The 16,410-nt window shown below is 43.6% G+C and overlaps 1 protein-coding gene across 6 annotated transcripts in view; it reads right to left on the reverse strand.

Annotated features, from left to right (window-relative positions):
* Positions 1 to 16,410, reverse strand: part of MBOAT1 (membrane bound O-acyltransferase domain containing 1) — a 250,232-nt gene that overhangs the window by 11,979 nt on the left and 221,843 nt on the right. For all 6 annotated transcript variants that reach the window (XM_046006674.1, XM_046006675.1, XM_046006673.1 and 3 more), the window contains 6 exons: positions 16,191 to 16,374; positions 13,716 to 13,908; positions 7,997 to 8,100; positions 5,429 to 5,493; positions 3,068 to 3,200; positions 242 to 393 (listed from right to left, as the gene is read on the reverse strand). In XM_046006674.1, the coding sequence (XP_045862630.1) occupies positions 242 to 393; positions 3,068 to 3,200; positions 5,429 to 5,493; positions 7,997 to 8,100; positions 13,716 to 13,908; positions 16,191 to 16,374 (831 nt within the window). The remainder of the gene's footprint in view (positions 1 to 241; positions 394 to 3,067; positions 3,201 to 5,428; positions 5,494 to 7,996; positions 8,101 to 13,715; positions 13,909 to 16,190; positions 16,375 to 16,410) is intronic.

Here is a 16,410-nt window from a genome sequence, read left to right on the forward strand (position 1 = left end):
CCTTCAGTATGTCGGGAATGTCCAAAGGGTTGCCCACCAGCTTCGCTCAGGTGCGCTGCTGTGTGTCTGCTGGGATCCCTCAGATAAGCATCTCCTCTCAAAGCTGCCTATGGACATTTTCACATCGAAGCTGTATTTAGAAGCTCTTAATACGGAGTGATCCAGTTCACCGACCCCCAAGTCACACACACAGAGAACAGACCAGGGTACGAAGCAGCAGCTGAGAACAATGGAAACTCACTTGTATAAGCTGATGGTTGGCTCCACAGCCAACATGACGAAGGGTGCGACGGTGTAAGAGACAGCCAGCTGCGTCACTGCCCAGGTGACCACATCATATGCAACCTGGAGGGTTTTTGAGGAACGGAAGTAATGGCGGAAGTTGTTCCTCACCTGCAAGCCAAGGAAGGCAAAACCGGGGGTGGGTATGAAAAATAAAAACTTTTATTTTGTGCATGTAGGCAGTATACTTCAGGAATACAGGCGATCCAAAGTACCATTATGGTTTTTATTATTATTATAAAAATAGATATTTATGTCCAAAGAACTAAGCCAAAAAATTTATTTTTTGGACCTCTCCTCAGAAAAAAGCACTGTTTATAAACTTGGCACATAACCTTCCAAGCCTTTCTGTACACATACACACCCATATTTGTATTTTCACTGATGGCACGGATTTTCTAGCCTTTTCTTTTTTCACTTAGTAATGCATCAAAAATCTAATTCCATGTCAGCAAACATTAATCTGATACAATTTTAATTATGGAAAATTTTGCTTTCCCATAATTAATTTGTAGGTCTTTTGACATATGGGACTAGATGGGCCTCCAGAAAGAAACCTAATTCCCAGATCCAAGAACCAAAGGCACAGCTAAAAACAATGGCAGGCTCTGAGGTAGGTTAAAAACTCCTTCTTGGGCGCCTGAGTGGCTCAGTGGTTTAAGCCGCTGCCTTCAGCTCAGGTCATGATCTCAGGGTCCTGGGATCGAGCCCCACATTGGGCTCTCTGCTCAGCAGCGAGCCTGCTTCCCTCTCACTCTCTCTGCCTGCCTCTGCCTACTTGTGATCTCTCTCTGTCAAATAAATAAATAAAAATCTTTAAAAAAAAAAAAAAAAAAAACTCCTTCTTGGCCCCAAGTTCAAGGGAGAACCAGAGCTCCCTCCGGTGCGAATGCATGAGTGGTATCAGAAAGCCCAGAAGACACGTCATTACTGAGTTCATTCTCCTGGGAGTCCTGTTCTATCTATCAACCCTCTCTACCCTCTAACTCATTTGTGAAAAGTATTTCCAGGCTTGATATAAACCAATGGTTTTATACCAGCTGAGATCACAAGCTAAAGACATCTTCAGGAATAATACTCTGGATATATTAATAAAATTCTGGTCCTTGTTTTAGTGTGTCCTGGCCATCTCTGCTTTACTTTTATAATCTAAGTAGGTAGATGAATGGGAGAAGAGAAAATGTGTTGTTTCCCCTGTACAATACATACTTTACTTGAAAAGTACACTGATCAGCATAAGTTGTAATCAATTATCATTCTTCTTCACACATACATTCCAGCAAACGTTCACCTAACTAAAATGGGAATTCCGCGGGGAAGGGACTCTTGTTCACTGCGGTATCCCAGTTCCTAGAACCCAAACTGGCACGTAGGCGGTCTCTGGAAATATTCATAGAATACACGAATTAAAGAATGAGTGAATAGCTCTTGGTGCTCCTAAATTCACACCCAAAACAGAGTTTGACAAATGTCATTAAAAATTCCTGGCATCTGAATAAGGAAAGCCACGATTATTTTCAAATTGCGACTAAATCAAATACAAAACCCTATTTGACAATCAGAGCATGCTGAGCTGCAATTTTTTTTTTTAAAGATTTTATTTATTTGACAGAGAGATGAGAAGTAGGCAGAGAAGCAGGCAGAGAGAGAGGAGGAAGCAGGCTCCCCGCTGAGCAGAGAGCCCGATGCGGGGCTCGACCCCAGAACTCCGGGATCATGACCTGAGCCGAAGGCAGAGGCTTTAACCCACTGAGCCACCCAGGCGCCCCTGAGCTGCAATTTCTTATATACATGCTCTTCTCATTTTTTTTTTCCTAAAGATTTTATTTATTTGACAGATTGAGGTCACAAGTAGGCAGAGAGGCAAGCAGAGAGAGAGAGAGGAGGAAGAAGGCTCTCCGCTGAGCAGAGAGCCCGATGTGGGACTCGATCCCAGGACCCTGAGATCACGACCTAAGCTGAAGGCAGAGGCTTAATCCACTGAGCCACCCAGGTGCCCCCGCTCTTCTCGTTCTTTAAGGGCAGGCATATCTTTTATGTCTTCATCATCCTGCTCTATACCCAGCAGATGATAGGAACACTCTAGGACAAACTGAAGGCTACCCCAAAAACCTAGAGAACCAAATTTATAAAATTCACAAAGAATTTTACACAAATTTACTGGATCAGGCCTGAGAGCATGAAAAGTTCGAGCAATCTCTGACAACACCATTCCAATGGCTTCAAGTTTACCGTCTGCACAGACTGTGAATTATTTCTCAGGTTAGGCTAATGAACTGAGAAATTAAGAGGACTATAAGCAATATGAAGCCTATAGAGTCCAAATTACTAATCTTCACCTGTAATTGGCAGACTTTTCTGCCAATGATTAAAAATGTTCTCAGCCTCTATAGAGATAGGTCCCTGGGTGGTTCAGTCAGCTGAGCATCCAAGTCTTGGTTTCGGCTCAGGTCATGATCTCAGGGTTGTGGGATCAAGCCCCACACTGGGCTCCATGCTTAGCACAGAGTCTACTTGTCCTGGACCCCCCACCCCCACTCAGGCGCTCACATGTTCTCTCTCACATCTTTTTTAAAAAATTTTCATCTTTTTAAGGTGTTACACATTCATTACTCCTAAAATTCCTTTTGTTTTGCAAACACTGCCTATAAATAACATGTAGATAGTTCGTTTTATGGTCCACAATTCCTATATATGGAAGTAGTTCTCTAATGGTGAACATAGAGGTGAACATAGAGAACATAAGACGATTAAGGAAAAGCTCGTACAATCAAAAGAAGCTTACCGTTCTAGCTGCTACTGTGACGAGGATTCCAGTTAAGAAGGTAAAATAGTATCCAGGATAGACACCATGCCACAGGGCAGACAAGATGAAGGTTAGCACCGTGGGGTACCAAGGAACCCGTTCATAGCATACTCTACGGAGAGAGGAAGGCACGAGTCACAGGTCAGACCAGAAGCGTCATCCTATGCTTGCGTCTTCAGACCCCCCAAAAATCATTTGATCAATTCCCTATCAGGGACTTTCAGTACAATCCCAGCAGCCTGAACTGCATGTCCTGAATGCTACCAGACAGGCCATTCACAGTCCAATCATTTGGGGAGAGGAATATGAAGTTTTAACCTTTGATCTGCCTGGAACTAAATGATCTAGACACCATCATACTATATCTAATATTATATCTAATAATATTTAATTATTTAAATCTAATTATATCTAATAAGAGTCCAAGTGGTCACTCTATGCCTTATAGAAGCTTATTCCACCAATACCCTAATCTACCAGGAATTCTTATGGTTAAGTGCCACTGGCACTAAAAATTTTTATCATGATAGCGTCTTCAGAAGCTGATATCCTCATCTAATCAAAATTAATTCATCTTTCCAACCTGGCCCCTTTGCCACCAAACTAGCCAACACAGCAAACCTTTTCCTCTCTCTTGGCAATGACTAGCACAAAATCAGTGTGTCAGCTACATGACTTTTCAGATCTTACAGTGTCCATGGGGTTTCAATCCATGAATTTGCTTTAAAAAGTGATATTGTGAGGGTTTGGAAGTTGTCTGCAGATAACCTGGAGATCTTTGACCCTTGGTTGTTTATTAAAACAAATTCAATCTACAAATCGCCAATGGCATTATGTGGTTTAGTAAACAAGAGGACTCAAATATAAAATAAAATAGGAATTCAAAGAGTAAACACCAATGCAGCTCTGTATGGGTTGTCAAAAGTAACCGATCTGAACCCAGACTGGAGATTATGGTTCCCTTTTCATACAAAGAAAGAGAATGCATCTGGGGGGAGAAACACAGGACTGGGATGCCCCTTGCAATGTTTCTTTAAAATGGGGTAGTTTGCCCCGGTATTTGTTTCTTACACTCTTTATCATTAGTACAAATAAGAGATTTCATTTTCTAAAATGATTTTTTAATATTTTTTTCATTTATTATGTGCTCATGTATGTTCAGTCATCTTAGAACATAAACTCCTAATGGAGATGGTAGGATTCTTGGTACACTGGGATTACCCAATATACAGAAATAGAGTTTTATGCTACAATTATTGTCAAAATACAGGGCTCCTGGGTAGCTCGGTCAGTTAAACATCTGCCTCCGGCTCAGGTCATGATCCCAGGGTCCTGGGATCACGTCCTGCATTGGGTTCCCTGTTCAGCTGGGAACCTGCTTCTCTTTCTCTCCCTCTCCCTCACTCCTCCTGCGTGTGCTCTTTTGCTTTCTGTCAAATAAAAGCTTTAAAAATAAAAAAGTATTGACAAAATTAATAGCAATAATAGGTGCAAATTTTCCAAAATTGCATGTCCAGATCAACCTTCAGATTATAGTGCATGAGCTTACTTTGGAGTTGTTCCTATACCTTGTCTCTTACCCCCACGTGTGACCCGTGAAAAACGCTATGGCTCAAAAACAGGATCTCCAGCCTGATAGTTTCATACTCCCCCTGCACTCGTAAGATAGGAATACACAGTAGCTAGAGTTTGTTGCTTCGAGGATAGCATAATACTAGTTCTATCCTAAGTGAGGTTTCCAATTTTGGGGTGTGTAGAGAAACAAAAGGACAGAAACATGAACAAAAAGCACAAAGTGAAAAAGCGTAACTATCTGGGGTACCACAAAGCCTTTAATGCTAGGTGTAAATGGAGATCATCAGTGATTTCATGCTGATACTGACCCTGCTTGACATCTGAGCAATGTACCCTGCTCTAGGTAAGAGGGGCACAACACAGAGGTTTAAGAACCCAGCCCTGGAGACGGTCTATTGGGGCTCTTCTCTAGTGCTCATCGGCTGTGTGACTCTGGGCAAGTGACATAACCTCTCTGTGTTTCATTTTCCTCATCTGTAAAATGGGGCTAACTATCAACCTCCCGTGGGATTGCTAAGAATAGGAAGTGAGCGGCTGATCACTAAGAACAGCACTAGGAAGAGATCCGATAAAGTAAATACACTGCAGTGTGACCTCCTCACATCACTCCTGTCCTACTTTTCCACTTCCAGGGCAGAGACGTTCACACAAAACAAAAGCATCGGGTGACCGCATGATGGCTGGCAGAGCAGCCGGTCATCTGGGGACTTCCATCTCAACATATCCCGGTGCCATGAGGGATGAGGTCATTTGTATTTTCCTTACCGCTTTAGCCAAGTCGCTGTCTGAATATTCCAGTTTTCTAAGTACATTTTGAAACTTGTGGCAGTCTAGAAAGAAGAAAATAACACCTATCATTAGCTTTAAAAATACCCCAAGTAATGGAAAGTCATCCCCAGAATTTCCCTGGCAGCCAGAGATGGGCTATTTCAATGGAGACTCCTCCGTCAAGAGTAAATCAGCTGTTCCATCCTACACAGTAAAATTTTCCGGTATTTGTAAGATTGACTTTGAACCAGAACTTGGCTTGCAAAGTCTTCATTTCCCTCAAAATTTATTTTCAAGTTATAGGACGACTGAAGGAATGTCCTGTAGGTTCTTCTTCCACTCTGGTTAAAAAAAAAAAAAATTTTTTTTAAGTCATCTGAGTTTTAAAACTAAACACTCTCAAAGACGCTTCACCGCAGGAAAAGTTAAATCCTGTCAATTTAGGGCCTTTCTGAAGACAGCCTAAAATTGTTATCATTCGCTATGTATCCATCTATAAACTAGGTCTGTCTTGTGAACTTATTCTACAAATAGCCACTCAGGTTCAAATGTTTCCAGTTGTATTTAGAATACAACAATTAGAATTCTAATATTTAGAATATTAGAATGGTGAGTGATTTCGTGCATGAAGGGGTCTCAGTACAAAAAAAAAGAAAATACCAACTGGCAATGATACAGGTACCAAGGAAGAGATTCTAAAATAAGCCGTCAAGTGGGTTTTCTCATTAAATAAATGTTAATTAAAATTTTCCTTTAGAAAAGGTCTTATCAAAGGCTGGTATTAGAAAGCATAAAGCAAACATTCATGAACCGGAATTCCTAATAAAGATAGAAGTGTCACTTTTTTCTATTTCAACCGTAAGAAGATCTTCGCCCACACACTGACTGGCCGAACACAGTATGTTTGGAGAGGAGGAGAGAGATGATGGATGGATGGATGGGTGGATGGATGGAGCTAGAAAGATAGAGCCTAGATACTGTATTATGACTTTTTATTTCAAAACCCTGAGGGGTGTTATTTATGTCTTTGCTGGCTAATGTTATATGCACAGCTTCAATGTACCTTAGCTAAATCAGATTTCCTTGGTTTTCCTTAGCTCTTTGCTATAAACGCTACTGAATATGCAAACTCCCCATCTAGTTTTCTTCAATAATAAGGATATAATTTCATAACTTAGCCCTTTGCCCAGACCACAGCCTCACAGCGAAAGGACTGTGTCTTGGTATGCCGGTGGGCAGCCAAAGGCAAAAGGGAGCCTCTGGAAAGTACAAGTGTCCACAGAGCTCCGAGGCAGCCAGCAGTGATCCAAGACTTTTGAGGAAGAGAAAGTTTTAGCGGGAAAAGGGAGCAAAGCCCTAACACATTTGGACGGCCTCGGATCGTCATCCGTCTAGAAAGGAGAACCTTGCAGATTATCTACACTACTCTTCCAAAAAGAGGAAGGTTGTACTGGAGGCTGTAACTTGGTTTGAGCCAGTTAAGATGAAGAGACAACTCAGGCATCAAGAAGGTGGAGAACGTCCGCCATGTCTCCTTCTGGCCAAGTGTCCATCTAATGGGAAGCAAGTGGTCAGTCTCCACATTCCTGGTTTCTTGCTCTAAATGCACATTCCGCTCCTGCTCAGACTCTCCAGTGGCGCCCTGCCTGCCCTGTGGTGGGTGGAAAACCACGACCAACAGCACGTCTGAGTCACCTGGCTAGAGAATCAGTCCTTCTGTAAGTTGAGAACCTTGTCCTTACTCCCACCCAGCAGCAAGGAGGAAAGGGTCAAAGATGGAGCCTTCCACTCTGCTCACAACGCCAGGAAAACCAAGAATGATGTGCCCCAAAGAGCCCACATCTTCAGAGGTGTGGTCCAAGAACAAAGCCAGTGAAAGACAAAAACCACACGGATTCTAGTGGCCTAAAAGCTATGTGCTATGGCCGTTCTTCATAAAAGCAGCTGGATTAGTAATGTTTTAAAAGGGACCACAGAGAATGTTTGCAATACTAAAAATCCAAATACAGGAGCTTCCCATCTGTACTCTTGCCTGAAGAAAGTAGACCGTGAAACAAGAGAAAACGACATTTGTACTTTCTAGTTGAGAGAACAGGAATGTAAACAACAGAAAGATTTTCCTGGCTCTTTTTCAGATGTCTGCATGTCATGCCTTGAACCTTTACAACTGTCACGAAAGTGGGTATCTTTAAAAAGACAGGAAAAAATTCTAAGACACAGAACGTCCGGGAGCCTGCTGGACCTGGGATGCCCTGAGTGTTTTCCCTTGGACACTGAGGAAGAGCTCACAGGGATACCACTGAAAGCAAACCATTGGCTTTATTCACCGTAGGAGCTTAATTCAAAAGTGTAATAGACTCGGGGCGCCTGGGTGGCTCAGTGGGTTAAAGCCTCTGCCTTCGACTCAGGTCATGATCCCAGGGTCCTGGGATCGAGCCCCACATCGGGCTCTCTGCTCCGCGGGGAGCCTGCTTCCTCCTCTCTCTCTGCCTGCCTCTCTGCCTAGTTGTGATTTCTCTCTGTCAAAATAAATAAAATAATAAAAAAAAAGTGTAATAGACTCACCTCAATTTTCCAGATGTTTAGGTTAGAAAGCAGATCCCAACAGAAATTTCCATCTTTATCCACTCCGCTGAACCCAAAGCCAGCTGCGTTATTCACCGCATCAGCTACGGTTTTTAAAACAACACATTAAGATATGGAACAAAAGCCACATTGCTGCTTTAAGAGATTAAATGTCTGTCTAGCTTTCAGATTGAGCGATAGGCAGTAGTTTCTCCTTAGAAAAGAAACCAAAACAACCGAAAGGACCTGGTACCATTATAAATCCCAGAAACCTTTTGCGCTCTTCGGTGGCCTTAATTTTTATTCATTCATTTGTATTCATTCACTAGCATTTAGTGTGCACCTGCTTAGTAAGAAGGCAAGAGATCCTCCTACAACGCAAATGAAAATAAAAGAAAAATGAACCAGAACAAAGCAACAGGAGTTAGTGACCCACTTGATGTAAGGGGAGATGTCTAAGCTCAGAAGCAGAGGCCAGAAGAAACAGGGAACTGAAGGGACTTGGACAGGTCCAAGAGCTGTCATTAAAGATGGCATCAAATGAATGGCACAGCATTGAGTCAGGAGGAGAACCAGCTCTGAAAGTGAAATTGGAGCTCATTCTGGACGTATTAAGCATGACATGCTGTAGGTATCAGCCGGGGCTGCCAAGATACAGTTAGAAAAGCTTAGAGCACAAGACAAGGAGCAGAGCTAGAGATGTGAATTCGGGGCCAGCCGCCACGGGGACCACACATGGATCCAATTACCAAAGCACCCTACCCACACTCAGTTTGAGAAAGCTCCTGTTTCCATCTTTATTCCACTTCACAGAACTATAAGAAAATGTCCCCCTGCCATGAGTATAATGTTTCTAATTCCTTAATTATGCAATGTTGTAATCAAACAGAGATCTGATGAAATCAACATACTTTTATTATGAAGACCAAAAGGTTAATTGTCTCTTTTCACTTAGTTCGTTAATTGTTAGAATCTTTTATTTAAAAAATAAATCAACACCCCCCAAAACCAAGGAATCTAATTGAAAAATGGGCAGAAGATGTGAGCAGACATTTCTCCAAAAAGGACACCCAGATGGCCAACAGACACATGAAAGGATGCTCAACATCACTCAGCAACAGGAAACTGCAAGTCAAAACAACAACGAAATGTCCCCTCGCACCTGTCAGAATGGCTAAAAATATATAAGCAGCAACAAGTGTTGGCAAGGGTGCGGAGAAAAAGGAACCTTCTCGCACTGTTGGTGGGAATGCAAACTGGTGCAGTCACCGTGGAAAACAGTATGGAGGTTCCTCAAAAATAAAAATAGACCTACCCTATGATCCAGTAATCACACTAAAGGGTATTTGCCCCCCAAATACAAAAATACTAAGAGCTACATGCACCCCTGTGTTTATAGCAGCATTATTTACAATAGCCAAACTACGGAATCGGCCCAAGTGTCCATCGATGGATGAGTGGATAAAGATGTGTATGTATGTGTGTGTATGTGTATACACACACACACTGGAATATTACTCAGCCATAAGAACAATGAAATCCTGCCATTTGCAATAACTCGGATGGGTCTCGAGGATTAAAATCAGAAAAATTTCTGAAATAAATCAGAAAGATAAATACCATTGATCTCAATCCTATGTGGAGTTCAAGAATCAAGACAAACATAGGAAAAGAGAGACAAACCAAGAAACAAACTCTGAACTACAGAGAACAAACTGATGGTTCGAGAAGGCAGCTGGGTGGTGGACGGGAGAAACAGTTGATGGGGGTTAAGGCAGGCCCTTGTCATCCTGAGTGCCAGGTGACACACGGAAGTGATGAATTGCTCTACTGCATGCCTAAACTATAACACGCTATGCTAACTACACTGAAGTAAAGGAAAAAATAAGCTAAATCACAGCACTGTAGATCTGGGGAGATCTTGGAGAACTTTCTTGAGGTTCTATTCATTCTTTCCCACTGAAGTTCAGGTCCAGCTCCAGAGTGACTTCTGAAGGGTTATTCTAAAGAAAAATGACATGTCCTATGTTTGTCTCCTTTTCTTTGGGCACGGTTGGTGGCTGCACACTGCTTATCTTATGCTTGGCTTGGAAATCATCTGGTTTCTTTTAGAAGGAAGGATGAGACGTCCTGAGAGCTGCTAGGTCATTCTCCCAAGCCGCCTGGATGGAACCCCAGTGGAAAAGAAAAAGAACAACGAAGCAGGGGTGTGCCCGTTGAGGAACGAAGCTTTAAATGTGTGGTTAGAAACGGTGAGTGATAAGATAAGCTGAACCAGGAGAAGAGGAGCCCCTTTGGGGTCTGTGCTGGAGCCGAAAACCAGGGCTGGCTGGACCGTACGGGACCAGCAGCCCTTTAAGTTCTCCTCCTGCCTCCAGCCTCGCCCAACACCTGGAACAACCACCTCTCTTTTGAGAGCCTACGACCTTTCCTAGGACTTTACAAAACACTTGGCAGCCAGCCTCATTCAGCGCTCCCAGGGGTGAGAAGATGCTGGCTGAGAGGTGGGCTCCAGGGGCAGAGCCCCTGGCTTCTGTGTCTTCGCTGAGCAACAGATCGAATGAACATTTGGCCTCAAGAGAGCCATCCGTCCTCTAGAAACCCATTCCCTTGGGAAGAAAATGGATGTTAGAGTGGTACCTGTCTTAAAGCCACGTTGCAAGAGTTAAAGAAGTAATGAAGGGGGCTTGGAGCGCAGAGCCCAAGTCAGCCCTCCAGAAATGTTCGCTCTGCTCCCCCTGACCCATCTTGCCAAGGCTCAGTGAGGCTACCATTCGGATCACTCAGGTGGTAAACAGTGCCAGGCTCCGATTGCTAGAAAGGTTTCTGATCCCGCCCCCCGAGGGGCTAGGAGTTGCTCCGAAAGACAAAGGGAGGACCAGAATAGTGGTTCTCAGAGGCCACGTCTAGAGGCTGGGAAACATGTTTGCTCGGAATCATGCACTTCACCACCGTTTATCCAAGACGTGGTTCTTGTCTCTGAGAGCCGTTAGAGGTTCTAAGTTCACCAGCCCCAAACTGGCTTTACTTGTATCGTCTACTGTATTATTACAGATAAGTTAACTTGGATGCCCGTATTGTGGAGGTTGCGATCCTTCCTTGGAACACAGCCTGGGCTGAAGTTGAGTCTCACTAATTAGTACTAATTAGGGAAAAACAACCAGAATTGTACACTAAGCCCAAAGAAAATTGCCTTCATTATTTCAGTATAAACAGTAATGAGAACGAGGCTAACATACTGCAGCTCAGCCGAGATTCATGAAGGGGCCAGCTTTAAGGATTAAATTCATAATCACGTATAATTAGTGCATCAATTATATGCAAATGATGTTTTAAGGAGCTGGATAAAACAATTATTCGCTTAAGCGGTTTAAAGAGTCCCTGTTAGGCTAGTCATTGCTTCCCTATTCATAAATAATACAAAGGTTAATTTCAGACCAGCCCATGCAAGGTAAACCATAACGAAGTTCGAACTGAGGCCACATAAATTCACGAAGTAGTTCTCCTGGCTACCCTCCCCAAAATAAGACAAAGGGAAGGGGGTATAGAAAAGAGCCAAGCCCATGGAGAAAGCTACCCACAGAAAAGGATACTTCTAGAATCTGGGGCACTCCCAAAAAGCCAGAGCAATGCCAGAAGCCCCCTGTTGCCTAGAACCCCCCTCCCCCTCCCCATCCCCACCGGCACAACCCACCTCGCGTTAGACTTTCCCTAGGAAGCCACACAGGGCCTTGCCTTCCTCCTAAAGCAGGAGCTGATTTAGTCCAGAAGCCAGCCCTTAAGCCCTAGGATACAGAATATGGGAATGGGAAAGGTAGGGAGGGAGAGAGAAAAGGAAGGGTAAGTGAAGACGTAGGAGGCAGCAAGGAGAGTGAGCTGTTATCTCTTCCTCTCTCTCTCTCTCATTCTCTCATTCACAACCACACACACTCAGGTTAGAGCAAAGTGGAAATATTAAGTATTTCATGCAGGAAACTAAGCCTGGTGCTCTAAGCAGGGTTCCAACCATAGTAAGTATCGTGCTTACCTACAGAAGATATTACCATTCTGAAGTCATAAAGCAGATGCACAAAGAGGAATAAGGCTTTTGAAGCCTTATTCCAAAACAACCAGTCTATATTCATCATCCCCCCCGGATTGCTGGCCTGGGGACAGCTCCCCACGTTACTGCCTGGTCAGTATGCCTGCCCTGGGCCTGCAGACCGTTAACAATCTGATGGCAGACAAGAGGGCTTACCTTCGCCTTCCCCCACCACAGAACCTGGTACTCAACAAAAAAAAACCCTGAACTGAACCAAAGGGGACATACAAAACTTCCCAAACTGCAAATGTTTTAAAAGCCCTCCGTTCCATCTTTCTGGCCAAGAGTCCCCAAAACACCGCACCAGACTGAACTTCTCCCTGAACATTTCGACCTTTAAAAAATCATTTAGACCGGGGTGCCTGGGTGGCTCAGTGGGTTAAAGCCTCTGCCTTCAGCTCAGGTCATGATCTCAGGGTCCTGGGATCGAGCCCCGCATCGGGCTCTCTGCTCAGCAGGGAGCCTGCTTCCCTTCCTCTCTCTCTGTCTGCCTCTCTGCCTACCTGTGATCTCTGTCAAATAAATAAATAAAATTTAAAAAAAAAAAAAAAAACTTAAAAAAAATCATTTAGACCAGGACTTGGGGAGAGAGAGGAATGAGAAGTTATTTTGTTTTTTTTAAATAAGTACAGCGTTCCCATTTGGGGTGATGGGAAATTCCGTTCTGGAGACGGACAGGGGTGATGGTTGCAAAACACTGTGAATGAGCTTCATGCCACCAGGTCGTAGACTAGAGAGGATTAAAATAAATTCTGTGTTCTATCTTATCGCAATAAAAAATTAAAAATAATTTGGTAGCTACCAGCTTGAATTTGGGGATAAAAACTTGGAGCATGAAAATGAGAGAAAAGGAACTCAATTAAGTGCTACGTCTTCACTCAGGGAGCACGGGCTAAGCACTAGGCACGGAATTTAATCATCTGTTTGACTTAATAAACCAAATCAGGGCTCCCTGACATCAAGCCCCAGGTCACCTTCAGCTAAGAACTTAAATTTCCATTTCTGAACTGCCGTGCCTTATCACAATCCCTCACCGTTCCTGGCAAGTAAACAGGAGGACTTACTCCAGCAAAGCTTTCAACTTTTCCAGTTTAAAACTGTTTGTAAGGAAAGAGAGAAAAGCAAATCAAAGTCGAACTTTCTACCTTAAAAAAAAAAAGTCACCTGAAGTCAGTTTCTGAGACATAAAGCTGAACCAACCATTTTTTTTAACCACCAATTTCTTAAAATGTGACCTAAGTCAGCACGTGTGTTAGTAAATTTAAAGCATGTCCCCTCTATTATGCACAACCCAGAAAAATGACAAGACGGCCAGATCATTCTGGAATTTTCCCTTCTAGCTTTCCACTAGACGACTGGGAAGCTTTGATTGGTGGAGGGCGCTTCCAAGTTTGGAATCTGCTAATAACAGTGTTGAAGTGACCGCCAGGACGGCTCTGCTTTTATCACGGGTAATGGAGTTTATGGATGGCGGACACAGGAGTGCTTTGGTGGAAAGTATAAAATGATACTGGCTGAGCTGCCTCCCTCATGCGCTGAACTTTTTTTGATTAGGTGATCCAACATGCTGTTCTGGGTAGGCCCTCCCAGGAGTCTCACTTTTCCCTTATTCACTCGGGGCGGTTCCATCAGACGTACCTAATGTCCAGGCAAAGTAATACTTGGGCTTCGAAGCTTGCATGACAATATATAAGTAGCACAGTCGAGTCAGAAAGTTTGCTTTATGAACAAACCAGTCATCGGTCAGGCAGGTGATGGGGAAGGACTTCGTGAGCGTCAAAAACAGGAGGAGAGACACCAAGGTCATGCACAACTTGCGTATCACAGCTCTCTGAAAATGTGGAAAAAAATCAGTGTAACCAGGCAAGACTCCGGGATGAGGAAAACAATTTCGGCAAGGGCACGTTAGGAACAAGCTGTTCCAATCGCTGCTTTGGTGATATTCCTTATGAGGAGTGGCAACAGGCATTCTTAGGACACAGATTGGGTCCTGAGCATAAGGAGCTAAATGCAAATGAAGTCTATACCTCTAACACCTGAGGTCGGAATGTATCTAAAATTGAAGGAAACTATTACCAGCACATTCTACCAACAAGAGGAAGGTAGTTTGTTTTTGTTTTTGTTTAAGATTTCATTTATTTATTTGAGAGACAGAGAGCATGAGCAGTGGGAGGGCGAGGGGCAGAGGGAGAGGGAGAAGCAGACTCCCCACTCAGCAGGGAGCCCACCATGGGGCTCGATCCCAGCACCCTGGGATCATGAGCTGAGCTGAAGCCAGATGCTTAACCGACTGAGCCACCCAGGCGGCCCAAAAAGGAAGGTAGTTTAATTACCCAGAACATAAGAGAAAGAGCATTACAGGGTGCCAATCTTCCGTCAGAAAGAAATAACCATTTGGCTTCCGCTTCTGTCGACAGCAGAGTCAAGGACAAGGGTCTGAATCACCACAAGGAGGAAGGAGGCTTAGCTAGGAAGGATTCTGTGCAAGTTCTGAAATGCCTGAGTGGGGACATGAGCACGTAATGGAAAGCTTCAGAAAGCCTTCCAGGATGGTCTACATGTAGTCTGCTCTAGCAATAAGATGTACTGGCATTTTAAATGCCTCTGGACCAAGTGGCTTTGCCCAGTTTCCCCAACATTCCAGGGAATGTCATTTAACAATAGAACTATAGTTCACAACTTTATAAAAGCAGGTCACTTTCTGGGGCGCCTCAGTGGCTCAGTCAGTTAAGCACCCAACTCTTGATGTTGGGTCAGGTCGTGAGGGTCGTGAGATCAAGCCGAGGGCCAGGCTCTGCACCTAGTGCCAAGTTGGCTTAGGGTCTTTCCCTCTCCCTCCGCCCCTCCCCCCACCATGCCTGCAGTCTCTCCTTTACTCTCTCAGATAAATAAATCTTTTTTTTTTTAAAGCCACATTTTTTTGGTAATACGGGGATAACAACAGCACCTCCTGAGAGCAGCCTGAGGTTCAGGTGAGTGAGTATTTGCAAGGTACCGAGAACAGCATCGGGCTCCCAGCCAAGTGCTCACCATGCTTGGTTGGCCACGATGGCTGACAACACGCTGGGGAGGTACCAGCCTGGGAGCGCCAGGCACCTCCCACCAGTGTGTCTTTACCTAAAATACCACCTGACCACATCCCTCTCTCTGTGCAAGAAAATGCCAAGAGTCTCCCCAGGGAGTGATATTAACCTCTGTGACCATACTCTCAGGAACACGAGAGCACTACCATGGTAGATTCTGCCAAGAACCACCCGTGAGTACTTCGATGCCTCATGGCCATGGTGATCTCACTCCCACACCGTTTCAATAACACAGCAAGCTGAGACCGTTGACAACCTATACACTGTGGAGACCCGACCGTGTCAAAACTATCTGAAAATTCACGCTTAGTAAGTCACTTAAATTTTCAGATAGTAATTTTGCCTAGACTTTAACAGTTACAAATATTTAACTCAATTATGCTGACTCTCCTTTTTCCAATTTTCCCTCTTCAACTAATTATAAACTTCCTTTAAATATAGGATATTGGATCTGAATAAATTTAGCATATTTGTGACGTTCAACACATTATCCTTATGTTAACTAATTTGAAATCAATAAAATTCAGGTTAAAATTAAAATAATTTCCAAAAAACCATCTTAAACTCTCAAAATCAGTAAAACCAGTCTTTAAGAGCATGTCAACATAAAACTGGATTCCCACATAAGAAGCAGGTTCTGCAATTAAAAAAAAACAAATCACATTTATTCTGGTTTCCACTCCCTCCCCATCCCCCTTTCATGACATAATCCTTTGGCTGGATATGAATTTCTATTCATAAAGACAAAAAAAAAAACCCTCATAAATCCAAATGTGTTAACTAGCACAGTGCTGAGCACACTGTGAGCATTAAATATTGGCTAGCTGACCTAGCGGATAGATTGCTTTAATATTTCCAGGCCATGAGCTCGGCTGTGAGGCAGACGGGGGGGTGGGGGGCAGTTCCTGGCCAAGCTTTCTGGTAAACTGTTTGGCTTTTTAATTAGAACAATTCCTAGTGCGAGTCAGCACTGGCAACACAGCTCTATTTTTCCGGAGCTCTGGGTAAATAATTAGCAGTAGCCACTTACAGTGGGAGAAGGCTCGTGCAGGCTGTGGAAACCTCTCTGCTTCCAGTTCACCTCCAGCAACTTCGTGTGTATGTGTCTCCCTTCAATAAAGGCTATATAATCCTTGAAATTGTTGCAAGGGCCAGCTATGACACTCATGAAGTTGAGAAGGTAGCTTAAGTATTCCAAGAAAGAGGGTTTTACTCTGTGAAAATAAAGTTTAAAAAAAAAAAAAAAAAAG

This window comes from Meles meles, chromosome 5 (assembly GCF_922984935.1).
Source record: "Meles meles chromosome 5, mMelMel3.1 paternal haplotype, whole genome shotgun sequence".
Classification (NCBI taxonomy): domain Eukaryota; kingdom Metazoa; phylum Chordata; class Mammalia; order Carnivora; family Mustelidae; genus Meles; species Meles meles.